The sequence below is a fragment of the Gallus gallus genome, chromosome 6 (assembly GCF_016699485.2).
Source record: "Gallus gallus isolate bGalGal1 chromosome 6, bGalGal1.mat.broiler.GRCg7b, whole genome shotgun sequence".
In the NCBI taxonomy this organism is placed as follows: Eukaryota; Metazoa; Chordata; class Aves; order Galliformes; family Phasianidae; genus Gallus; species Gallus gallus.
In genome coordinates, this window is record NC_052537.1 from 17544624 (window position 1) to 17570223 (window position 25600).

At 51.6% G+C, this 25600-nt stretch overlaps 2 protein-coding genes across 3 annotated transcripts; both read left to right on the top strand.

Annotated features, from left to right (window-relative positions):
* Positions 1-862: 862 nt before the first annotated feature.
* On the top strand, positions 863-10072 carry UGT8L (UDP glycosyltransferase 8). Of its 2 annotated transcripts, none has more exons than XM_426504.8 (6): positions 863-954; positions 4561-5405; positions 7605-7744; positions 7894-7970; positions 8359-8578; positions 9130-10072. In XM_426504.8, the coding sequence occupies exons 2-6, from the start codon at positions 4569-4571 to the stop codon at positions 9443-9445; spliced, it is 1590 nt and encodes a 529-aa protein (XP_426504.2). In that variant the 5' UTR covers positions 863-954; positions 4561-4568; the 3' UTR covers positions 9446-10072. The 2 variants fall into 2 exon arrangements, with proteins under 2 accessions (XP_426504.2, XP_046799028.1); XM_046943072.1 differs by having other exon boundaries at positions 4566-5405.
* A 10082-nt stretch (positions 10073-20154) lies between these two features.
* ELOVL3 (ELOVL fatty acid elongase 3) lies at positions 20155-24551 on the top strand. Its single transcript, NM_001318410.2, has 4 exons — positions 20155-20304; positions 22021-22152; positions 22590-22741; positions 23329-24551. The coding sequence occupies exons 1-4, from the start codon at positions 20252-20254 to the stop codon at positions 23748-23750; spliced, it is 759 nt and encodes a 252-aa protein (NP_001305339.1). The 5' UTR covers positions 20155-20251; the 3' UTR covers positions 23751-24551.
* The last annotated feature ends 1049 nt before the right edge of the window (positions 24552-25600 follow it).

Sequence of the window (25600 nt, forward strand, 5' to 3'; positions counted from 1 at the left end):
GGGTGTTTAGCCATGTAAGCTAGGTAGCACCGACTTGTGGCAGTATGAAACAACAGGCGCAGCTGGAAAACGTGGTTACCTATTAAAGGTCTAATTGGTGTTCCCTTTGATGCCTTCCTGCTCTGTGACAGCCTGCGCAGGGTAAGGGAACGCCCTGAAGAGCAGGGCCTGCTGGAGGTCTTGTGCTGCAGTGCTGCTTTTCCCCTCGTGCTGCACCTCCAGGGGAAGCTGGGAGAACAAAAGTGCCGCGCTGGTTGGCACGCTGTGATTACTGCCATCCGTCAGTCAGTCCGTAATGATGTCTGCCTTGGTGGAGCCGCTGCCCTCCATCTCGAACGTGCTGTAGGAGGAGGCGGTGTAACGCCGCCCGCGGTCTCAGCAGCGCACGCAGAATGTCACGGGCCCTACTGGAGGGGAGCTCTGCACTGAGCGGTGCTTTGTGGCACTCCTAAGGAGAGACTGCCTCTGGCAGCTGCAGGGCAGGCTCAGCCTACATCTCTGCTCTGCCGCCGTCCCGGGGTTAACCCGCTTCCCACGAGGTGTTTCAGCTTCGGTGGAGCCGCGATTAACGCCGAACAGGACAGACAGGACGGTCTCCCCTGGGGCGTGCGGTGCCGGGACGGGAGCCCTGCTGCACAGCCACCGCACTGCTCGCGTCCCAGCCCGGGGAGGGCTCCTGGCCCCGCGTGCCCGTGCGGCCGCAGAACCCCCGCGCTGCCCCTTCCCCGCACGCCGCCTCTGCCCACCCTCGGCCGCGGGGGCGGCCCTCCCGGCGCTCCTCCCACCCAACCTGGCGGGGCCGGGGCGTGGCGGAGCGGAGCAGCCCGGGGGCTGGGGTTGGGGTTGGGGCCGCCCCGCCCGCGCCCTCCGCCGGCCGGCATGAAAGGGGAAGGCGGGCGGGTGCTGGTCGCTCTCTTGCCTTCGCTCAGCCGCTCGGGCCGCGGCTCTGTGCAGGTGGGTGCTGGGCCGGGGAGGCTGCGGGAGGAGAGTCTCGGGGGAAGGGGTGCCGTGCCGTGGGTGTCCGAGCGCTCCGCTTGCGGCGGGAGGGATGGGGTGCTGCGGGAGCCCCTCCGCCTTCACGAGGCTGCTGCTGCAGGGCACGAGCCGGGCGCCCGCCTCGCTGTGCGGATCGGAGCCTGGGTACCTTGACGCTTAAGCCTTAGTGCTACTTACTGCATCTTTCTCTCGGGCATCGCGTCTCAGGGGCACCTTTCCTCCCTTCCTTCCTCCTCCTCCAGTCCAGCCCTTGTTGGTGGCAGCTCGGCTAGGTTCCATTCCACCCCTGTTGCATCCTCAGAGCCAAGTAGGCTATTTGAGTGTGCTTTTTTATTTTTTTTTTATTTTTATTTATTTATTTATTTATTTAACGTGAAGGCGTCAATGATTTTACAGAAGATGAGTCTTATCTCCAGCTTCTCTACCTCTGTAATTCTGCTAAACGTGGCCCGACTCGTCTGGCAGGGCTTTATCAGTCCCAGGTGCTTCCTACACAGGTTGCACAACCTCCTGGGATGCTTAATGACTCCTTCCTTTTAATGTGGTGCTCCTCTGCAGCAAGGAGCCGAAATGACAGAGCAGTGCTGGGAAGGCTCTCACTCCTCCCTCCCATCCGTCTGACCTCTCCTCTGAAGCTCTCTGCTCTCCTGTCCCTCTGCTTCCCTCTGCAACCTTGGGAACCTGTTCAACCTGAGCATCCTACAACCCGCTTTTAGCCCAAAGCATGCACGGAGCTGTTATATGCCCTCCTAAGATTTGTGGCTCACGTGAATGTTTGGGAACTGCTCTGGCTGGCCATCCCTGATGCTTTCAAAGAGCCTCATCTCAGCTGCTTCTATGTCTTGCAACCACGTTGCAAACGAAAGGGGAGCCTTCTTGTAAGCCTGCTGGCGCAGCATGCAATGCTTCAGAGCAGACCCTGCTAGGAGGCACTTGGGAAGCCTGTACATATGGAGTGGGAGAACCAATCCCACCAGATGGACGGGATTAGTGTATGGTCAGAGGGAAAGCAAAGGCGTGGTGTTGGGCACCACCGGGTAGCCTGAGTTCTTGGAGCTGTGTGCTTTCAGATGCCCTGACCAACCAACACACAGACTTTAATTTATCCCCCTGGTTGTTAAGGATCATCTGTTCCGTTTGGTGCTGAGGTTCCCTGTTGTGAGCTACAGGCTGCCAACATGCTGCTGGCTCACAGATCCCCACCATGCCCTCGCAGCTTCCTCTGTACCACCTCGATGACCCAGGAATGCTGTTGGAGATGGCCCCAGGTCCTAAAAGTTCTAACGTGATTCAGGACTGTGTCACTCTGTCCTACGTGGAGGAGAATGAGCAGAGCACTTCTGATGCTGTTGTGTAAGTGGTGCAAGGCATCGGTTGCTCTGTTAGCTCGGTTGCTGGTGTGATTCTCCCTCTTCAGCACTGCATCTTCTAGGTTTTCACCACAGATTCCCCAGGGCAGCTCCCACCGGTAACACAATGCTGTCGTGCAGCAGCTGTGCTGCTCTGAGCCACCTGCCTGCATGGGACTTGTGTTTCCATCCATTAGCCTCAACTGAGTGGCTGCCATTGGCATGGTGGTAGCAGACAGTGCTGTTTTCTCTGGATTACACCCAGCAGAGGGGGCAAACTTTGTTTTCCTCTTCTAGGAGTTTAGAGCACACAGGTGAAGATGCCTGTTGGCACTTTGTTAATTCCTGAGAAGTTACAGGGAAAAATACTTCATACTGTGGGCAAGAGCGAGGTGGAGGCTGGAAAGCAGAGGAGGAAATAATAGAGCCCTATGCATTTGGATTTCCCAGTCCCAGGCAGGAACCAGGCAATACAAAATACTGGAGGGGAAGGAGAGGCGTACAGCACAATTTTCTGGCTGTGGGGTCTTTGCTCGTCACCCTCTCTTTGTGGGCATCTGTCTGGACTGCTAGCTGCTGAAGGTTTTAGTGCTTCAGCCCAACACAAATCACCCAAAAGAGAATCATCTGTCTTTAGAGCTGTGGCTGTTGGTTGCTTCAGTTACACTGATAATATATTTCATTAATGTCCAAGTCCTTCCCTATCAAACATAGTGCACAGGGCTAATGTCAGCCTCGGTGGAGGCATCCTGGGCCCTTAGTGATAACTGTGCTGCTTGTGTGGTTTTGCTGAGCGTTTATCATGCAAAGAGAAGGGTGTATTTTGCCTCCTCGCAAACATTTTCCTTTTCTTTCATTGTTATTTCTCACAGTATTCAGCCCATAGCTCAACACTTCCAGACCACAGAAGCAGAGAATCCACCCCCAGCAGGATCACGCTCCAGTGCCCCACAGTTTGGTGGTTTCTTGTTGAAGACCATTTGCTCTCAGCCCAGTGGTGGCTGTGGGAGTTGTGCCCGTGCAGCTGGAGGGCTGAGCTGCACCAGTGCCTGCAGGTGCCTCTCTGGGCACGGGCAGTGCAGAAAGGTGCCCCAGGACCTGCAGCCATGCTGCTGGCTTTGGCCAGCCTGCACCTGCTGGCAGAGGGATGGGATGCTTTTGTTGTAGTGCTTCTCTTGGTTCATATCTTGCTTCACCACATCCCTGTAGCCCCTTTGGGGCTGTCCTACATCCACTTAGGGTTGTTCCCTCTGTAACTCCTTCCCCACCTCCTTTCCCAGCAAGTCTGAACTGGGTCCCCAGGACATGGCTCTGCTTCTGACTGTTCCCAAATAATTATCATGTAATTCTTCTCCCAAAATAATATGAGGTGTGGGTGAGGCGCATTTGCTTCCAGTGATGTAGCAACACCCCTTACACAAGAGAAACGCTGTGTGTTTCACTAAACTGGGAACGGGGTGACAGCTGTAGGAGTGTGACTAAGGGGTGTCAGTGTGCCCTGGGTGTTGCACATTGTCTCTGGGACTGCTTTCTGGGGTTGCTCTCTCTCACTGCATGGATATCCCAGCACCTGCTTCACCTTTCCAGGCCTTTCCACTGATCACCCACAGCTGATCCATCACTGAGGAGGGGGCAGCTCTCCACCCAGACCCATCCTGCACTCCCTGAGGTTGAGGTTTCTCCCTCAGTCTTGCTGAGGTGTGGGCTCTCTCCTGCCCTTTCTGCACCAAGCATGGTGGTTTGCAATGCTAAAGGCAGAGCGTGCTGCCTGGCTGGGCTCTGCATGCCTCCCAGGGAGCGTGCATGGCCACCGAGGGCTCAGAGGCAGGCAGAAATAGAAGTGAAATCCAGCGGTGCTGGTCCTGTAGCGATTACCAGGGATGGAGCAGCAGGTGCCCCAGCTGGTGCTGTGACCCAGCAGGGCACCTCTGATTGCTGCTCTCTGCAGTCAACCCACATGTTCTTGGGCCTGAGTAGCAGACCAGTGCAGAAGAGGCTCTGAATTTCTGGAAAATGCACCTCCTACACCCTAGTATCTGACATTTTTGTTGGTTCTGTGCTTTCTTTCCCTTCTCCTCCCTTTAGAGAACTCCTCACTGCTCCCCTCTCCCACCTTATGAGCTTCTGGATTGCAGCTGCAGTCTCAGTTGTTAGCTGTGCAAGCGTGTGGCTGAGCCTTTCACACTGTATAAATGGCACGTGTCTCTCCTTGCAGTAAAGAAGATGAAGGTATTACCGTGCCCTGCTGCTCTTCTCTTCGTAGTGGCTGCATTCAGCCTGGAGCCGTGCCGCTGTGCCAAGGTGCTGATCATGCCCACCATCGTCTTTGACAGCCACTTGAGAGTCTTCATGCGCGTGGCAGAGGCACTGACTGAGCGGGGCCATGACCCCGTGCTGCTGCTCCACGAGGCTCGGGATGTGGAAGCCCACCTGCCCGCCTTCCGCGTGCAGAGCTACTGGGGCATCTTCAGCACACAGAGCGCAGATGCGTGGGTGCAGGAGAAGATCAAGCGTGTCTTCCAAGGGAAGATGACCTCTCTGGAGATGTTCTCCTTTTTGGAGAAGTACCTGGAAAACTGTGACCTCGTGCTGGGAAACTCTACCCTCCTGCAGAAACTGCGGCAGGAGCACTTTGACCTGCTGCTGGTGGATCCCAATGAGATGTGCGGCTTTATCCTGGCTCACATCCTCAACGTCAAATATGCTGTGATCTCCACTGGCTTCTGGTTTCCAGCAGAGATTGGTGCCACTTCCCCTATTGCCTACGTCCCTGAGTTCAACTCCCTGATGACTGACAGGATGAGCTTCTTTGGTAGGACTTGGAATCTCCTGGTCTACATGATCACTCGTGTGGCCACAAAGCTGGTCATCCTGCCCAAGTTTGAACATCTCATGGAGAAGCATGGGGTGGAGCCCAAGATATCCATGCTAGACCTTGTCCATGGATCAAGCCTCTTCTTCCTCTGTAATGATGTGGTGCTGGACTTTCCCCGGCCAACACTCCCCCATGTCATTTTCACAGGAGGCATCCTTGCTGAGCCTGCAAAGCCTCTTCCAGTGGTAAGTGCAGGAAAGCTTTGAGCCATGGTTGCATATTAACCTGGGGAGATACTTGGTGCAAATCTTCTGTAGAGCTGTGTAAGTGCTGTGAGGCTGTTTTGGTGCCAGCGTGCAGTAAGGAGACTGGGAGCACTGAGAACTGTTGGTCTGCAGGAAGGGTACAGAGTTAAGCTGTCTGCCCCGAAGTAGGAGTCAGCTACGTTGTCAGTGTAAAATGATGTATCCTGTAATGGCAGTGTTGTCTCTGGGAGTAGTTCACAAGTAAATTGTTCCTACATTTTAAGAGGAAGTAGGAAGAGCAATCAGTCTTCATTGCTTCATCACTACCTTAAATTAATCCAGAATTTCTTCCTTAATCCAGTTTCTCACAGGGTATTTCTTCCTACAAGCATGTAGCCTTAAGAACAAATAGGGGAAAGCTGTGTTTATTTTCTCATCAAATTCACTGTGGAGTCCCAAAGTATACAAAACCAAGATATATTGTTCTCTCTTTCATAAGTGCCAGCCCTGAGGAAAACTCCCCAGATGTCCCAGAGGCTTTCCCTGATCTGTACCTCTCTATCCCCAGTAATAAGTTAAGAAGGACAAGCCCATAAAGCCTCCAAATAAAGACAGCATTGGAATGGAGCAGGACCTGTCTCCCATTCCTCACATTGCTTTACCACTTTTACAAACAGTGTGGGGAAATAGGCTTGGATAATAATGCTGAGGAAGTTGGGTTGTCCTGCTGTCCCAACAGATAGACTGAAATAGAGATAAGATTCAAGTTTCACCTGATTAAATGCCTGTGAAGATCTCTGATGGCAGCTTTAGCTGTGACTGTGGATTCCCTTTTTACAGTTAAAAGGAAGAAGTGAGATGAGGTGTTTTGAATCAGAAATCCCCCAAATAAGTATAGCTGCATATTATCCTTTCCCGTGTGACACAGCGTGCAGGTAATGCAATTCATGTAGGATGCTCCAAAAGCTGTGTCAGAGTGACTGCCTTGCAGATCTTGCAAAACGCTAGCTTGGTCCAATCTGGATGCATACACGCCTGCCTTATAAAGAAGGGAGTTGTTTGCTGTGGCATTACTCATGTGCTTCATGGCTTCCAGAGCCCAGGGCACCCAAGGGAAGAGTGATAGAGATAGGTCCGGAGCCCGGTGGTATGTAGCAGCTGACATGGCAGCAGGCAGGTGGGCAAGTTGGTGCCCAGGTTATGGGATGGCAATAGAAGAGAGGCCCTCGGTAGGTCTAGGTGTAGCTTACGGAATTTCCCATCTCTGCAGGAGCTGAGTTATGTAATTAAAGGATTTATTTCTTCATCTGAAACATCATGGTAGAGAGTTCCTTTAATTAGGGCACTGTGGAATTAAGATATGTATTTGAGAGTTAAGAATCTTTGGTGGTCAACCATACTTCCCTTGGCAACTTCAGTACTATTTCTGAAAGCCAGATATGAAGGCCTAACTATAATGAATAGTGTAATCCTCTGCCTCTGAGTCATTGAAGTGCTATCCAGCAAAGCCAAGCTAGTACTTCCTCTTCCCTAACAGTTCTAGCAGTTGTATTGCTCAAAAGGAAACATGGGATTCAAGAGAAGTGGGAAACCAAAACCCCTTATTGAAATCATTATGATTCTTGGCTGCAGGAGGGTTCAGGGCTCTTCTACAGAGGAAGGCTCAAGTCCCTGAAGTACCTGAGGAGGGGCAAACATCCTCGGAGAGTAACGCTAAAATGTGCTTTGTAACTCCTATACACCTATGATACTCAACATTATAGGTTACTACTAGGAAAATATTCTGGTTTAATCACTGTATTTTCTCCTTAAAAGATAAGTTTTTGTGTTCTTTTTGCCCTTCGTATTCTTAGACAATGTGTTTTTTGTCTGTCTACTTCAAGACATATCCTTCATATCCAAAGGCATTCTGAGTAACTTCCCTAAAATGCTTCTAATGGTGAGCTGGTACATGGGGAACCCGAAGGCAGACAGAATCTGTAGTGAGAGATGCCCAGCTCAGCGTAAAGGGGAATGCTTTATTTGCTTCACAGCAGTTGTACTGGCTGATCTCTCCTAGTTCCCTTGCTTCCCTCAGTTAAAAAGAGATGGATTTGGCTTCATCTTTTCCATAGGCTGTTCTCTGCTGGCAGAGGCAGCAGGGGGGAGCAGCCTTTCTCCAGCAAGATTTCCAGGTGTCTGTGTGTGTTTTACCCACAGGATCTGCGTCTCTGGGTGGAAGCAGCAGATGCAGGTGTTGTTGTCGTCTCCTTCGGCATTGGGATCCGAGCTCTTCCCAGTGACCTGGTGGAGAAGATGGCTGGTGCGTTCGCCCGCCTCCCGCAGCGGGTGGTGTGGAGGTGAGGTTAAACTCCTTTTAAGAGTTAAACTCCTTTTAACTCGAGTTGGATGAAAATCACGGTTTCCTTTTCCCTCCCTTGATCTGATTAAATTGGTAATTGCGTGCGTGTCTTTCTTTTCCCATCTTGTTCTTGATCTCACCCTACAGATATTTTGGACAGAAGCCAAGAAACCTGGGTGAGAACACGCTGATGATGGACTGGCTGCCCCAAAATGACCTGCTAGGTAAGGCAAGGCTGTGTGTATGTGTGTGTGTGTGTGCATGTGCATGCACCACTAGCAATGTCCCTGGAGGTTTAGTCCGAACTACAGCAAGATGTACAAGGAAAACAGCACCTGTATAGGTCAAAATCTCTCACTTTTTCCGTGTATCGTCTGTAAATAACACGATCTTCATCTAACACCTGTTTTGAAGCTGCATTTCAGCCTGTATCTCCCACCTCCTCTTGGCTCTGTCCAGCAAGTTTTGGACTGCCAAGATTAATGTTCAATCTCTCTGCTCAGCACGCTTGGCTTTCACTAAGCACACACAAACTGTGTGTCTTGAGGAAGCCACCAATAGCCCTGTTTCGGTGCAGAAGGCACTGACCTGCTGCTGTTTCTCTGCCTGCAGGCCATCCCAATGTGAAAGCCTTTGTCAGCCACTGTGGGATGAATGGAATATTTGAGGCCATTTATCACGGTGTGCCAGTGGTGGGGTTCCCATTCTATGGGGATCAATTTGACATCATGACCAGAGTGCAGGCGAAGGGCATGGGTATCCTCATGGACTGGAAGAGTGTGACAGAAGAGGAGCTTTACCAGGCTGTTGTCACGGTTATCACTGACCCCAGGTAAGGCATTCAGGTGCATCAAGCTCATCCTTGGTGCTGGTTATGTGCAGAGGCTGGTGCCTTTCTGAGATCTGCTGCAGCACTGTGATACAGTGCCCCCACTTCCTAATATGACAGATGCAAACAGTGGTTAAAGTGGCATCCAAGAGCTTATTCTTATTATTTTTTAAAACAGTTGTTAGGAGCCCTCTACTACTGACCTCAGAATAAGTAGCTAAGGTGTTAGCAGATGGCAGGCTGAAGGATTTGGCTGGTCACCAGACGTGACTGGTACTAGATGAGGTATACTGGCACAGGATGCCCTCAGACAGCCATGATCTGCCTGCAGCCACTGAACAGCCCTCCTACCGATGGACTTGAACTGAGGGTGCCTTGCTAACATGCAACATGCTCTCTGCCATCAGAGTGGCTTTCACAGCAAATACGAAGAAAATCATGGAGGAAACGTGCCTCTGACCCTGCATACTGAAGGCACGACTGGATGGATCAGGCCACTTCTCAGCTCTGAAGCCCCCATCAGAACAATAATTTCTCGTCTTCTTCCCTTGCAGCTACAGAAAAGCAGCTAAGCTCATCTCTGCTCTCCACCTGGACACACCAATGCACGCTCTCAACAGGACAGTGTATTGGCTGGAGTACATCCTCCGTCATGACGGGGCACCGTACCTCCGCCCTGCTGTCTACGACCTCTCCTTGTACGAGTACTTCTGCCTGGACATCTTGGCTCTCCTCCTGCTGTGTCTGGCCAGCGTGGGATTTGTCCTCTACAAGTCTGTGGTGTGGTGCAGGAGGAAGGCGGCCAGCCCTGTCTACCAGAATGGCAACTGTGTGAAAGGCCACTTCACAGAACAGAAGAAATTGCAATAGTGGCTCCGTGTGTTCTAGGGCACATCCCTTCACTGTGAAATGAGCTGCTGCCGTGCCAAGAAATGTACGGCACGCAGGCACAGCGGGAGGCGAGAGATGCACTGGTCTGGATGAGAAGAGCCGGGGGGAGGGAGGACTATTGCGAAGGCCGATGTGCACGCCTCTGTGTACTGCACTGGTGGGCGGGGATGTGAATTCAGGCATGGGTGGAAGTACTTGGCCAGGACGCTGGGAGTGGGGCGTGGGTAGGGAGACTTCCAGGGAGGAGCATGAGCTGTTCCCTTCTTATTGCGCGTTGGTTTAGATTGGTGTTGCTCTTCTCTCTTTCTGCATCTCTGTGGTAACTCTGGAGGTAGGAATAGCATTTGGTTTTAGGCTGGTTCTGTTTCTCCTCTGGCTTGTTACCAGGAGCCCCCGAGAGCCAGGATTCCTTCATGCAGGTGAGGACCTGAGCAGAGCTGTGGGCAGGGAAGGGCACTGGAAGTATTGTTCAAGAGAACAAAATTGGTCTGTTTAAAGTTCTGTGGGTAAATATCGTTCTTCCTGCTTCTGTCAACCCTTGGCAATCTTTTTCGTGTTTGAGCTAAATTATTATTTTTTTTAAATAAAGTTATATTCTTTCCTCCATGTAGCAGTGCTCTGGTCTTGGTTTAATGCAAGTCTCTGAGCCTTGTATTTTCCCTTTTTGTCACCACTGCCACTCCTCCACGTACCTCTGGTCCCCTACAGACAGCTGTCAGCAACTTATCTTGGCCTTCTCACAGCTCTCAGGCTGCCTTCTCCGCTCCACCTGTAACACAGCCACACGTGTGGAACCCCCAAACCTGTAGGAGAAGAAGAATTTGTAGCAGATGCGTGTGCCTGGGCCACGGGAAGATCAGCCAGTAGCTCGGGGAGCTGCACACAGGCAATGGGCCATACACAGGCTGTTCATTGAGGTAACCAGCTCTACTCTTTCTGAAGAAAATGTCCCTCTCATTTCAACATGAGCAGACACGCTCTTGTCCCCACCAGGGATGTGGTGTGGAGTGATACTCACGTGTTTTACTCACCCTGGGCTCTGAGGCAAACCCACACCTGGCTGCAGTTGCACAACCTTCCCGCAGCGCTGGCTCACAGCCCTGCTGGTGATGCCCTATGCTGAGATCTCTGCAGAGATGCCATAAGCTGGAGAGTAACCTCACTGCCACGTCTGCCCTTGCTGGCATTTCCAAGCTCTGCTTCTGTCCGCTTTTATGTGTGTTTCTCATTCCAGGTGAGGTGCAGCACAGTGCGTAATTTGGTGAGCAGCGGTTTGGCTGGGCTCCTGGGGTGCCTGGGGTTGGGGCAGTGCCCAGCTCTGACTCGGTGCTTCTCTGACACTTGGCAGTGCTGCCTTCCCTCCCCAGCTCTCAGTGTGCAGTAGGGCTGCAGTAGAGGTTTCAGACATGATTCCTGTCTAGGGTGAGTGAGAACAGGCTGCGGCTATGAGCTGCTGCTCTTCTTCCTGAAATTTCTGACAGCTCCTGGGGTACCCAAGGCTGGTTGTAGGCAGTGGTGGGCTTGGTGACCCATTGGGCTGCTACAAAGCAACACCTACGTGGCTTTGAGATGAGGACATGGAATGCAATTGTTCCCAGTGGGGGAGATGAGAGCAAGGTGAGCTACTATAACAAATAGGGAGTGTGCTTGGGTAGTGGAACTACTGGCTACATGGCACCTTTCTGCCTCCAAGTTTAAATTTCAAGGTTGGTGGGTTTTTTTCTTTGGGGGGCGCGGGGGGGAGGAATATATTGGTGCTAGTTCTGCAGCATGGCTGTAGGCTGTGATGTGGTGGCTTTGTTGTCATCAACAGGGCCACCAGGGCCTGGTGGGGGCTGGAGACCTGCACCCTGTTTTGCTTGTAAGTGAAAGAGTAGGGAGAATCTTACGGCCCAAGGAACCTGTGCAGTTTTACAAAAGCCTGAAGATCATTTTCCAGCTTGTTAGCAATGCTGCCTTCTTGCTGTTTGCAGGTTCAGAAAGAGATTCAAGGCAGTAAAATAAAAATATGGTACCACCAGCACGTTGTCTGCTACCAGCCATGTCCTTAAGCTCTTCATGACTGCTGTCACCTCCAAATGTACAGCAGTCAGGAAGCATGTTCAGCCAGGGAGTTGAAATATGCACATGAAAAGACATTTCAATAACTCAGTGAGAAAGCTACTTTTAATGAAGTAAAGCACAAACCCCTGCACAAGGATCTCATGAGCGGGCAGTGGCCATTCAGAATGTTCTTTGAGTCATGGATTGGTTCTTTGCAGGTATTTGGATTTATCTGTCAAAGATGAGGACTCCTCTAGCTTTTCAGCTTTATTCCTAACTTCCTTAACCCTCCTGTGTTCCTGCTAAAGGCACAGCTTTCTCTGTTTGCGTTTCTCCACATTAATCCTTCAGTGCTGGATACAGAGGGAAAGTATAACACTGCTTTCAGCTGGTTATTAAGTTCAATTACCAATAATGAGCAGCCTGTCACATACACAGGCAGGGCCAAAACCTGTGCTGCGAAAGGGATGGGATGAGCTCTGTCCATCAGGCAGCCCTGATTCCTCCTCTCTGGATGTGGTTTTTCTTGGCTGCCATACACAGGGGCACCAAGCAGGCAACAAATCCTCCCCACCATTTTTTTCCCTCCTCGAGGAGAAGTAGGACATGACTCAATACTTCTCCAAAGCTGAGGCCTGTGCTGCCTTCACCCACTGCTGCTGGTTCACAGGGAGCCCAGCTGGAGTGCTGGCAGTCTCACCTATGCCCACAAACCCCTGCCAGGGCTCTGTGGGCAGGCAGGCACAGGGAAAACACTTTTGAGGCTTTTTGAATTTATCCAGCCCTATGGGGAACCTGCCCTGTGCTGGGGCAGGTGGTCCTGCGAGCCCAGCAGGACTTGCTTGTAGGCACCCTGGGTCTGCAAATGAGTGTTTCCAGGGTCAGGCTCTGGGCTGGGGACAGGCAGGTGTGAAGGAGCACAGCAGGATTTGCAAGCAGCTCGTGAGGTACTGCTAATCAGTCCCAGTGCTTTGTACGCAGGAGGGTCCTGGTGTGTCCTCCGTGTCAGCATCCCAACAGGAGAGCCTGTCCTCAGCCCACAGCGACCACGTCAGCCCCTCAGCTGGTTTTTCCAGTCTGGGAAGGTGATGGCACCAAACTGTGTCAACAAAATTTGGCTAATAAGGGGGAGCCGTCTCCCTCTGCAGGCAAGTGTGAAATCACAGCGGCTGTGGGAGGAAAGCGTCCAGGATGGCTCCTTGAAGGCTCCAACGTTTTGACTCATCCTGCCATTAAATGGCAGTGTACAAAGAGCAAGGGATGAGGGAGTTTCCTTGTACCTGTGTGCCAGCAAGCCTTCCCTTTGGCTTGTGTGGGAGCCTGGGCACAGCCCAGTGCCAGCCACTTGCTCACCACGGACAGGATCTGCCTATGGGCCCCTCCCTGGTTGTCCATATGCCCTTCGTTGATCCTCTTGAGGATATGGCAGTGCCTCCCTTTCCCCAGTACAGCTATTTACAGCTATCTTATCAGCCCCGAGAAGCTCTCCTCCAGGATCACAGACTCCCTCAGCACAGAGGGCAGAGTTCTCCTTCCTTCAATCAATTCGTGGCTCTTGCTGTGCCCATTTGGCCAGGCCTGGGAAGCAGCTGTGCAAGCAGCAGGTGTGGGTGTGTGGAGGAGAATGGCCCAGAGAGAGTGGGACCCTGAGAAGCACCGAGCTGCATTCCCCAGCCTGGAGTGATGCACTGAGCCCATGCTCTGTGGGTGTCTGCTCCTAGCAGTGCCTGTTTGGGGATCAAAGCCATAAGGAGCACTGCACAGCAGGGCTTGCCCACCTTCAGCAGCACTCCTGATGCCTGTAGGCAGCCCATGGGAGGTTCTCACATCAGTGCAAAGTTCCCAAACATAATTCACTTGAGGAGGGAGGTTTCCGTGGAGGTTCCAGCTGGATTCCAGTAGTGGGACTATGGCTGCATCATAGGGACTGGGGTGCTTTGGGTCACGGCAGTACCGCTCATCTCAGCTAACGCCCCTGGTGTCAGCTCCAAAATGAAGTGCTGCACTCCCCAGCAGTGCCATCCCTCACACACAGAGGACCAGCCAGGATGGTGAGGGAGGCATGGAGCCAACACCAGTTCTGACACAACGGGAAGCTGCCAGCAGCAGGCATGGAGGTACGGAGTTCCTCCACAGCAGGCATGCAGCAACAGCCTACAGGGGGTTTCCAAGCCTACATCCAAGCAACGGTGTGATAGAGAAACACCATGTTCCTTTCTGGATGGGGGAACCGTGCTGTAATAGCTACAGAGGTTTTTGCTCCTTGTTCTTTCTAACTTTGTCCCTCCATCCATTCCCTCTCATCCTCCTCACCAAAAGTGGCATCATCAAACCAGCTGCCACATTTGTTTAAGCTGAAGCAAATTCCTGGGAAGCCCCTTCCTGTGGCTGCTGAGTCACAGGCACAGACATTACTTAGATTGTGGATTTAACTGTTCAGTTATCTGGGTATTTAGCCTCAGAATAATAAAGAGAAGAAATTAGAGCCTTTGTTGTCCCTGAAACGTCAGAATAAGGCTGCTCTCACGCTTCCCACCCCTCCTCCAGCTGAACCTGCTTACCCCCAGCAAGGCCACTCCACTGCTGCAATTAGAGATTCCAGGTGGGGTGCAGCTGGGGTTGCTCCCTTCTTGGCCTCTTGCAAGCAGCCTTAGCAGTAATAGTTACAGCTGCGTGGTGATCCTCTGAAGGAGAAATTCTGAATTATTACTTAACAGGAGACCTTCGCATCAGAATTGGAATAGTGCTGCTGTTATCCAATCCCTCTCTCCTCCCGTAAGGTAGGCTGTTACGAGGTTGAAGTATGCTTTGATGTAAAACTCACTAACATCCGATAGAAGCTTTGCAGTGTAGAGATTGCTTCTGTCATTGGAAGTCCTGGAAAACCAGAGTGACAGTTGTGTAGAGGTAATTGTGCCCAAGGGGGTGTGTGGAATCAATTAACAGTACTTTAAAGAAAACAAGATAGCTTTTTTGTATGTATCAAATCAGAGAATGAGGAAGCTTGAAGGACTCAGGGAAAGCAAAGCCTCAGTAGGTGTGTAATCTTAATGGGTACGTATCCAATGTCCATTGTTTGAAAAGTGGATCAAGAGTTGAAATACATAGATGAACTTTAGTTGAAAGCACCACAGGTTAAACTGCGCATCTCAGCAAAACATGAGTTGGGCAGAGCCTTCAGCTGTAGTTCTGCTTTTGAGCCCTTTGTGCCATGCCCTGGGTGGCACGGTCTCAGTTCAAGCAGGGGCAGTGCAGGATTTTGGGCTCTGGCCAGGGAAATGTCTTGATGGTAGGAGAATGGTAAAGTAGACAGGGGCTGGCAGCGCCGTGGGCCAGGTCTGGCTGTGTGAGTGATACAGAGGAATACTCTGTTCAGCTCTGCCAAGAAGAAGGTTTTGTGTTTAGTGTTTGAGAATGCAAGGCACGCACTGTAAACAATATAGGCAACCGGTCACAAGGCGATTTGGTTAATTAGCCTGTCGTTGTGATGTAGTTCATTCTACTCTTTTCATCCAGAACACGCACAGTGCTTTAAACAAAATCTGAACGTCAAGTCTTCCTAACGAGCAGTTCAGAAAACACAGCTGATGCATTCCTGAATTCCTTCAGCTCAGCCTCTGTTCTGAGACTTCTGCAGTGAGGGTGCAGCTGACCGCGTTGCTTAAAGGATGCTAACAGTCTTGATCAGGAGTCCTTCAACAGGACTTCTGGCTCATGAGCCCGTCCCATTTCTAAGGCAGCCAGACCTGCCTGGTGTCCTCCCGCCTTTGAATTTCCAGCTGTGAAAACTTCATAGTGATGAATTAAACTGACCAACTTTCTGGTAATCTGAAGCTCTCTGGATTCTGAATATGCGTTCCGCTGTTGTTTTCAGAAGGAAGTGTAAAAGCACAGCAGCTACAGGCAAAATCTCACTGGCTCACTCAGTTCACTTCTCTTATTCTCTATTCACAAGTACCACCAAGACCACCGGCAGGTTTTAAAGAGAAAGTTGTGTAGATGGTACCTGCTACCATGCCGCCAGGAGGAGCACTCCTGTGAGATGATTTTCTGAGTCAGTGTTTCATATGAGATTTGTAACCTGTAAGCCTTAACTCGGAGCTGAGAAGCTGCTCTGATAGCATTTGTGCGGAGAGCGACTGCAGATGATGGCATCTTTAGGTTAAGTGATGCCACCATCACTTTTGTTTAACCCTTATGGGATCAGCTATTCTTTACGTTAATTTTGGAGTGCTCTGCAGTGGTAGGAGTAACTAGGTCAGGGAACAAGAAATAACTTGGAGCACTTGTAAAGACTCCAAATGGTGCCTTCTGCTGAACCTCCTCCTCCCATTCAGTGGATCTGTGCTGTTTTGTCCTGCTAGGGCAGCACTCGGGCACAGCAGGGGGAGGCAGTCCAGCCCAGCATGTTCCCCACCACAGTTTTTTGGAGAACTTAGGCTAGTTCTCCACAAAACTGTTCTCAGATCTCCAACCTTTATTGTTATTGTGCACATCCTTCAGAAAGTCCTTGCCAAAACAGCACGCAGTGAGGCTTATCTGCAGATCTGAGGGCTACCTGTTACAGTGGCCTGTTGTCATAGGAAGGAGACCTTTAGGCTGAGCTGTGTCTCGTACTGCCTGCCAGTTGGCACCATGCAGGGTGCTGCAGGGAAAGACCACTTCCTCTGTTACTGTGCAGAAGCTGTATGAGCCTCTCACTGTATCAGCCCGTTTGGGTGACTTGTGAGGAAATGCCACCAGCAAGAGATTGGGGAAGCAGGGCAGACAGGGTCTGCTCACAGGGAGCGGGGATCCTCTCCTCTCCCTGGGCCTGAGGTCCCTGCTGCTCCCGGGGGAGAAGAGTTGAGGAAGGAGCAGCCTCCTGCCTGCCCTTGCTTGCCGTGCCTCCCTATACATTCCTGGGCTTTTGCTCCCCTCTAACGGCCAAAGAGGACCTTGTTGCAGACAATGCTCTCATGGGCTCTGGTGCCGAGATACCCACGTGCTAGATCGGAGCTGCAGGTGGACTCATTTCACATCAGCATTGCAGGGTTATGTGGGCATCAGCTGAATGTTAGCCTTACTCCCAGGGTGATTCCTCCAGCACCTTCTGTCACTGTGGCCTGTGGAAGGGTGGAAGGATGGCAGGATCAAACTGATGACGGAGAAGACATTAGATTAGAGGGTGCAGTCTGCAGCTCAAGCTGCTTTTCTAACAGGTGGGAGGACCTAGACAAGGAAGACAGACTGTAGGAGCAGCACTGAGAAAAATAGAGGCTTGGCACCAATGTCCTACTTTCTGGGAGCTGGGATGACAGCACAAAGCAATTAAATCTGTTGGGTTGAGACTGTTTCCAGCTAATAAATACTAATATCCAGTCCTGCCACTCTTATGCAAATAGTTTTATTGCTGGTTTTAATCCTTGGCAGAAAGCAGAAGTGTTGGTTGTTTGGAGATCTCTGGCCCTTAGCTGAATTAGTACCATTTCATACTATATTCAATAAGCACCTCAAGTCTTTGCATCTTGAATGTAATCACACAACATGTGTGGGACTACCTAGACTTCAGTAAAGACTTTGACTCTGTTTCCCACAGTATTCCTGGAGAAGTGGGTGTACCCATGGCTTGGACAGGTAAAAAAATTGGCTGGAAAGTCAGGCCCAGATTGTGGTAGTGAATGGAGTTAAATCCAGCTGGCAGCCGGTCATAAGTTGTGGTCCCCAGGTATAAGTACTGGGGCCAGCGCTGTTTAATATTTTTATTGATGATCTGGACAAGGGGATTGAGTGCACCCTCAGTAAGTTTGCAGATGACACCAGGTTGGGATGTGTCCATCTGCCCGGGAGTAGGAAGGCCCCACAGGAGGGATCTGGATAGGCTGGATCAATGGGCTGAGGCCAGTTGTATGAGCTTCAGCAAAACCAAGTGTCGGGTCCTGCACTTTGGTCAAAGCAACCCCACGTGATGCTACAGGCTTGGGGCAGAGTGGCTATCAAGCTGCTCAGAGGAAAAGGAGTGCTACTTGGGAGTGCTAATTGGCAGCTGGCTGAACATGAGCCAGCAGTGTGCCCAGGTGGCCTTCTTGGCATCCTGTCTTGTATCAGAAAGAGTGTAGGTGATCATATCACTGTACTCAGCTCTGGTGAGGCCATGCCGCAGGAACTGTTTTGGGTCCCTCACTACAAAGAAAGACACTGAGGCCCTGGAGCAGGTTCAGAGAAGGAAACTGCAGAGGGAACTGCGATTGATCAATCTGCAGAAGAGGAGGCTCAGGAGAGACCTTATTATTCTCTGTAGCTCCCTGAAAAGAGGTTGTGGCGAGGTGGGAGTTGGTCTTTTCTCCCACATAACAGTGATAGGATGAGAGGGTATGGCCTGAAGTTGTGCCAGGGGAGGCTCAGGTTGGATGTTAAGAAAAAACTTCAGAAAGAGTGGTAATGTGCAGGAACAGGCTGCCCAGGGAAGTGGTGGAGTCACCATCCCCAGGGGTATTCAAGAAACATGGAGATGTGGCACTGAGGGACATAGTTAGTGGGCATGGTGGTGATTAGTTGACGGACTAGGTGATCTTAGAGGTCTTCTCCAACCTTAATGATTTTATGGTTACTGAAACGTACAACAAGACCGGATTTGGTAATGTCCCCTCTTCAGCTCAAAGGCAAACTGCTTTAGAAATGAACCGCCGCATCACCCACACTCCACTAAAGTTGGCTGAGATCACTGCTGTCAGAGGGAAAAAGATGGCAACACCCAACCCAGGCAGCTTCTTGGAGTGGCCCAAGTGGAGCAGGAAATGCAAGGGCTGAAGGGGTTGCAGTGTGTTGATGCACAGTGTTCTCTGCTGTGTCCTTTCGGGTCAGGCAAGAAGTTTTCTTTTCTGTGGAAACCGTAACATTGCCTTCTTCAACAAATAAATAAAAATTAGTAGATTTTGACTAGGGCTGCTAACGATTGGAGTGCAGGGCAACTGAGCAGAGAGTTGCAGTTTGGTAATGCCAAGGGCACAAAGAGGAGAAGGAAGGTAAGAGAGCATGGGGGTGAGAGGGGATGAGACTCTACGATGGGTGTTTTCCTTCGGGGTATGACAAAACCACTGCTGATCAGAAACCTGTAAGCTGGCTTTCCTGAAATAACCTGCAAGTCCTTTGGAAAGAGGGGAGTGAGTCAGGGTGGTGAAAAATGAACCGGGGGATTTTCATTCTTGTGCCAGGCTCTTTCTGCCCAAAAGAACAGAGAGCAAATGTCTCATCCGGACAAATGTTTGCCCCCTCTGAGAAGAAGCGGCTGTGGTTATTTTTCTACCCTGTTTTGAACCTTCCTGTAGAAAAGACTGGCTTTTCTGCCCAGCTGTTCTCTAGATGTTACAGGCACCTCCCTGTCGAAGTAGGCTTGAAGACTCTCAACAAAAGCCATTGTGGTTTGTGCCTTGTAAGGAAAGGCAGAATCTTTCCTACTACTTTATTTATGAGCCTTGATTGGAGGTGAAATGATTCTCATCTTACCTTGGAGTTTCCAGCTCAGGGAACCAGGAAGGTGGCGTTCAGCTCTGGTCTACTGAGTTTGATAGGTGGGCAGGTGGCAGTGGCTGGGACTGAGTGACCAGCAAGAAGCAAATCCTTTAACAGACCCACCTGTTGGCCTCCCTGATGCACGAGTTTCGTTCTCATATCTCCATGAGTTAGAAGCAAGACCTGAGCCTCTTTTTAACTGAGCAAGTTTTCACAGGTGCTCTGTTATCTGAAGTCCACTTCCAGCCACGGTAATGATGATCTCTTAATTGAGAAGAGACAAGAAGCAAGCAGTTGTCACACGGGCAGGGAAGGAGAGGAAGAGGTGGTGTTAACAACAGAGAGGAGATGAGTGCCTGTATGTTAGAGCACATGGTTGTCCAAGATGCTGGTTGTCCAAGCACTGATCAAGTGCTGCTCTTTCCTGTTACTGGCTTTCCCCCAGGGCATGAGGACACGAGCAGAAGTTGATGACAACAGCTGGGCAGGGAGCAGCTGCCTCCAGTGCCCTGACCTCTGCAGCACAGCAGCATTATGCAGCTAACAGCAGCTAACTGCGGTGATTTAGAAACAGCAGCTCTTGAAAGCAAGAAACAGCTGATAAGAAGAACTGATTTTGGCTGCGTTTCTGGGCAGACAAATCCTGGATTGTGGATTTGCACTGTGGGTGCAACAGGTTGAAGTTTAGCAAGCCCTGCATTGCACAGATGTAACCTGCCTTTACACCTGCTGTGCAAATGCTCAGTCTTGGCAACCTAGTGCTTTTAAATGATGTTTCAGTTTTCAGGCAGTGGCCTAAGAAACTGTGAAGACTTCGAGTGTCTGGCGGAGAGAAGAGAGCTCAGGTTCCCTGGAGCTCCGTGTCTGTGCGGTGTTCAGCTGCAAGTGCCACCAGTGGGGTGTGCGCGTGGCACAGAGCTGAGTGCCCGCTGGCCACCCCAGTGACGCGTGTCCAGGTGGAAGTCTGGGGTGGGACGCGGGAGCCTGAAGGAGCGGAGTCTGAAGGCACAGCGAGGCGTGCTGTGTTCGGCACATCACGGCCACGAACCCCGAAACCTAACTGCAGACCGCAGGCCGGGGGCTGCCGGCAGCGAGTGCCCCGCTCCGCTCCGCCGAGCAGCCCCGGGCGACCACGGCCGGGCGGGGGCGGTCCCGGGGCGGTGCCGGGGATCGGCTCGGCGCGGACGGCTGCGGGACCGTGCGGTGCGGTGCGGTGCGGTGCTGGGCTTTACCCCGTCGGCGCTGGAGGACATGGAGCAGAGCTTCAACGAGCGGGAGGCGATCCGGTGGATGCGGGAGAACTGGTGAGCGCCGGGCGCGACGCCGTGGGGGACGGGCGGGGGCTGAGGCGCATCTCGGCGGCCGTGCGGGGATGAGGCAGAGCGGCTGGGGCTGGTGGGAGGGCTGGAAGGAGAAAGTGAGAGTGGAGAACTCACTTTACCCACTTACGCATTCACACAGAAGCCAGCTGAACAATAAAGAAATAGACCGAGCTCAGTTACATCTTGTTCTGAAACTTTCTCCACCTTTTGGAGAGCAAGGGGCAGGTCTCACTTGCTTTTCTCCTTGCTGCCCACAGTTTTCTAGCCCTCGTAACACCTTTAATAAATGCACCTCTTCAGTATTTCCCTTCATTGCAAGGGAAACCCCAACAAGTCGCTTTCTTTCTTCCAGCATGTAATTGGTTTGCTGTAGTTTCCTCAGATCCTCTCCACGTTATGCTCTGGCTTCCTATTGCTTTTCAGTTTCTGGGGCGAAGATTTGGCTCTTACCTAAACGATTTGGAGGCAAGAAGATGGCTTTCCCTTTACCCGAGGTGTTCTCAACTCTCAGTGACTAGGAGTGCTAATTGCTACCTTGTTTCTAGCAGAGTTTGGCTCTTGTGCAATTTTGTATTTCAGAGAGCACAGACCATTCTGTTCCGAGCACCAGGAGAAAAGGGCGCTGTTCTCTGCCAGGGGAAGCCTTTCTAACTTCTTTTTTCACTTTTACATGTGATGACTCCCAACCATGCAGAGCCTGGTGCAGCTGCGGCTCGGGGGGAGACCTGTGTGGGGCTGGGAAGGGCTGGAAGGGCAGAACGGCAGCCCGGCCCCTTCACCGGAGCCCGACACGCTGCTGAGGCTGAAGTCAGGTCACTCCGCAGCTTACTTAAACGGCTGCTTATGCTCCAGTAATGCCTGAGGCCGAACCAGGTGGTGCTTTCCTCTTCATCCTTGCCCCCGTGTAACGATTGCAGGGTTAGCTCCCGCAGGCATACCCCAGCTCTTTGATAAGGACTGGCTTTTAAAGAGGCTTGATTATGTAATGGCTCCTGGAGTAGCTGCAACTCTCGTTTGCTCTCCTGCACTTTGTTGGCCAGCAGCTGGGAGGTGGAGCAGGGCCCTCTGCAGTGCCTGGGGTTGCCTGCTCGGAGATCTCCATTCCATTGAGCTCAGCAGAGCAGCAGAACCCTCATCCTGGGGCACCAAGCTGCCAAACCCGCTCCTGCAGGGTAGCTGAGGGCTCGGTTTTGTACTGGGCCATTGGAATCAGCCGCTCACACTGTGTGTGGGAGCTGGGCTCTTAAGGCTGTGTTTCAGCTCCAGGTCCTCTGCTCTGCTTGGTTCTCTTCCCACTGCTTTTTCATCCCACTGCACAGTGGAGCCCGCAGGGGGACAGCCCTGCTCAGCCTCTGCACTGCAACTGGTTCCTTTGCACAACGCACAGGTCCACAAAGGAACAAAACACATCAGCCCGTCTGCTCAGGATCCTGCTTGCAGGTTGTCGTGTCCTTGTCCTGTGAGGTGCTGCAGGGGCCTGCCTGGTGAAACAGCTCCTGTTCTCCTCTGTGATCCCAGGATTTCTCCTCGCTCACTGCCAGGAGATGCTTTCTGTGACCAAACCCAACCCTAACACAAGGATGGGCCACGTTTTATTCTTTTATTTTTTTGCTGAGAGCTCTGCTGGGGCCATAGAACTCCATTGCAAAGAGGAGCTCAGCTTGGCTCTTTCCCTGACTGCTCCTCCTCTTCTTGCAGGCATAAGTCCTTCCTTTTTGCTGTAGCTTATGTGATTCTCATCTTTGGAGGCCAATATTTAATGAAGGAGAAGAGAGGCTACAAGCTGCGCATGCCGCTGGCCCTCTGGTCCCTGGGGCTGGCCTTGTTCAGGTAAGAACTCTCAGCCTGGCACTACCTGACAAGTTCTAGCTCTGGTTTGTTTATTTATTTTATTTTGCCATGCAAGATATAAAGATTGATCTAGAATACTTGGTTTTAAACAGTCTACTAGTCTTTTGGTACTGGTTTCCTACAGTGACCATGAGAAAGCTGCAGTCCGTGCTCTGTAGTTAAGTAAGTAGACTTCATATTGCCAACATTGCCCTCATCTCCATACGTCTTGAGCCTGGCAGGGAAGCACAAAGCAAGCCTGCTGTCTTGCTAGGCACTGACTGTAGAGGAACACCTCTCCCTCGGAGCACAGGTTGGCTTGGAATGACTGCTCATGATCTGTTTGGAGATGTCATGAAATGTGCAAGCTGATAGCAAAGAAGCTTTCTGAGGGTGGACTGGACACAGCTTTCAGATCTCCTCCGGTTTTCTTGCAGTGCCATTGGGACCTATCGCACCTGGAAGCACATGGTCTCCATTCTGACTACTATGGGATTTAAACAATCAGTGTGCAATCAAATCTTTTATGTCGACCCCATCTGCAGGCTTTGGGTCTATTTATTTACACTGAGCAAAGTCCTGGAACTGGGTGAGTCTGAAACCTCTCCTTTTGCAGTGTGTTTGGAACTCTTTGCTTTAACAAGCATGCTTTTCTTCCCAAGTTTGTCAGAGAACAGGACTGTTTTGCCTTGCACATCACTTACTTTGCTTGCTTCCTGTTTCTCAACCTAGATGATGCGTTGTCTCTCTGCAGGGGTACAGCCTGATGTTCTTGCACTGGTTTCACCCTCTTGAGCCAATAGTCTGTTCTGCAGTGGGAAGACAGCAGCAGATGAGGGAGTGCTGGGGCACTTGTGCAGCCCCATGGGGTTTTCTCGCATCAAACCTGCAAGAGCTTTCTTTCCTAGAGCAGGAGCCTGTTGGAGAGTTTGTGGCAAGGCTTTCATTGGCAAGTGTACTTGCAGCAACACACAGAGGGGTTGAAGGTGTCAGTAGGAAGTTTATTCCTTGTGACCCACAGGTGTCTATATGGGCAAATTCGACATGAAGCTAGTCTTGGTGGGCTGAAGGCAGGTAATGGCTTTAGCATTACAGCTCTTTCATTCTGTCTCACCTGGAGGCTTGCATAACTTCTGTGATTTGCCTGACTGATGATGCACCTCTCCTCTAACCTAGGTGATACCGTGTTCATTGTTCTCCGGAAACAGAAGCTCATATTCCTTCACTGGTACCACCACATGCTCACACTCATCTATAGCTGGTACTGCTACAAGGAGATGTTGTCTGGTGGCAGCTGGTTCATCACCATAAACCTCACTATCCATACGGCCATGTACTCCTACTACACGGTACGAGCAGCGGGCTTTCGGTTACCCCGCTGGATTGCCATGGCAATCACCTTGTCACAGATTCTGCAGATGGCCGTATGTATAATATTGTGCATCTTGCTCATCTTCTGGAGGGAGGATGAGGTCTGCCTTTTCACTTGGCCTGGCGTTTCCTTTTCATTCCTAATGTACCTCAGTTATTTGGTGCTCTTCTGTAACTTCTTCTCCAAGTCTTACCTGATGAGCACTCAGAAATTGAAGGGAGAGTAAAACTGGGGAGGGAGGAGGAGGCTGGGAGGGAGGGAGGCAGGTGAGGGAAAGGGGAACTTTTCATTTCTGGGTGGAGCTCGGGCACCCGATGGGATGCGGGGTGATGAGAGTCCCTGTGGAGGAAAGTCTTCCAGGTAAATTCGTGCATTGGCCTTTGGCAAGGCTCCCTCCCAGGGGGGACTCACCAGAGTAAGGCATGAATTGCCATGTGCAATGCAAGGAGGAGGGAGGCAGTCAGAGCTGGGGACTCCTTTAGTCCAGCTCCTGGCCCATATGATGCTGTGTAGTTTTCGGCTCACTCTGTCAAAGTAGAGAGGGAAGGAGCTGTGCTCTAGCTCATCTGCTGTCCTTGGCTCTGTTGGTGATGAAGACCCCCCTCTGCTGATACAAGGAAAGCAGTGAGTGGCTGCAAGTCTTCCCTCCCCAACTGTTTGCAGAGCACAGAACATACAGCTGAGAAGCAATGCAGACCTCTGAGCTAAGCCCAGACATTAAGCCTTACCCAATCTGCTGTAAATGCTCAGCATGCTGACACAGGTTCAAACATCACCTCCCATCAGGCTGCACCCAGAGTCACACAATGAATCACACAAATGTTAGTGGCTATTACCATGAGAGCACTGAGCAGGCTGACTGGGACAGCTGCTGCCTGGGCTCTGAGCAGGACCAGGTGCTGCTGTGGGCCCTGCCAAGGGACAGCCCCACGGGTGGGAAGAGGAAGGGTCTGAAAACTCCTATCTGGGTGCACTGGAAATGGTAATGGTGATGCCTGAAAATGACTAAAATAAACACTGTTGTGTGCGGGTTTGTTTATTTGATGCCTTTGTTCTGAGTGCTGGGGGAAGCATTAATTTCTCCCTGCATCCTGCCTGCATGGCCACACCACGCCACCACTGCTGGGCTCCGTCTCTCCGTGGGGCATTTCCACCGCTGCCTGCAGCTCCCCAGATCCCTCCCCACCTCGTGGCCCTCTGCCCCCCACACAGCTGCCTTCGCTGTGCAAGGGCCCTGGCAGAGGTGAGCCTTGGCTGGCTCGTGGCAGCAGCACGCCTCGCACCTGGCTCAGCTGTCACAGAGATGCCCTGAATGTTCCATTCACACTGCAAGAAGAGCAAAGAGGAGATGGGTGACACAAGCCCTGCCAGCAAGCAGAGCCTGGACAAAGTAATCTGCTTTGCTCCCATGGCAGGTAAGGATGTGGGGAAGGAGAGCCCTAACTGCCACCGAAGTGGATTTTTTGAGGCTTCTGATGCTGTGTCACATTCTAGGCTCTTAAGAAAGCTTTAAAATGTGGTGTAGGTGGGATGTTGGGTGGGGGCAAAACTCACTGGATAGCCACACCCAGAGAGTTATCTGCAGTTCACTGCTGAAAGGAGGAGTCGTGCTGAGTGAACTTCGGGGACATCTGCCCCAAGGCTGGTTTTGTTCAACACCTCCGTTAATGATCTGGATGGAGGAGAGCGTGTGCATGCTGTATCTGCAGACTGGGAAGTGTCCAGTGACAGCCTGTAGAATAAGCAGGAGCCTGCTAGGATGTGCCTGCTTGGGTAGCAGCAGCAGAGACACAGCTAGGGAAGTGCTGAGGAGCTGAGTGCTGGAGCTCGGCTGCACCAGGAAGGCACATGGCATCCGGGAGGTGGGAGACCCTTCCTAGGGCTCACTGCTGCCAATTTGATCACTTTGTTATTTGTTTTTGATCACCTCTGATGTCTGCAAATTTTATGGGTTTTTTTCCCCAGGATGCATCTGTTATTTGGTGCCATTGCACAAAGCGCTCTCAGCTCAGAGCCGGTGTGTGACTGCTGCTGGGTCTGGGCACTGCATGGTGCTGCACTCTGCACAGAGAGGTG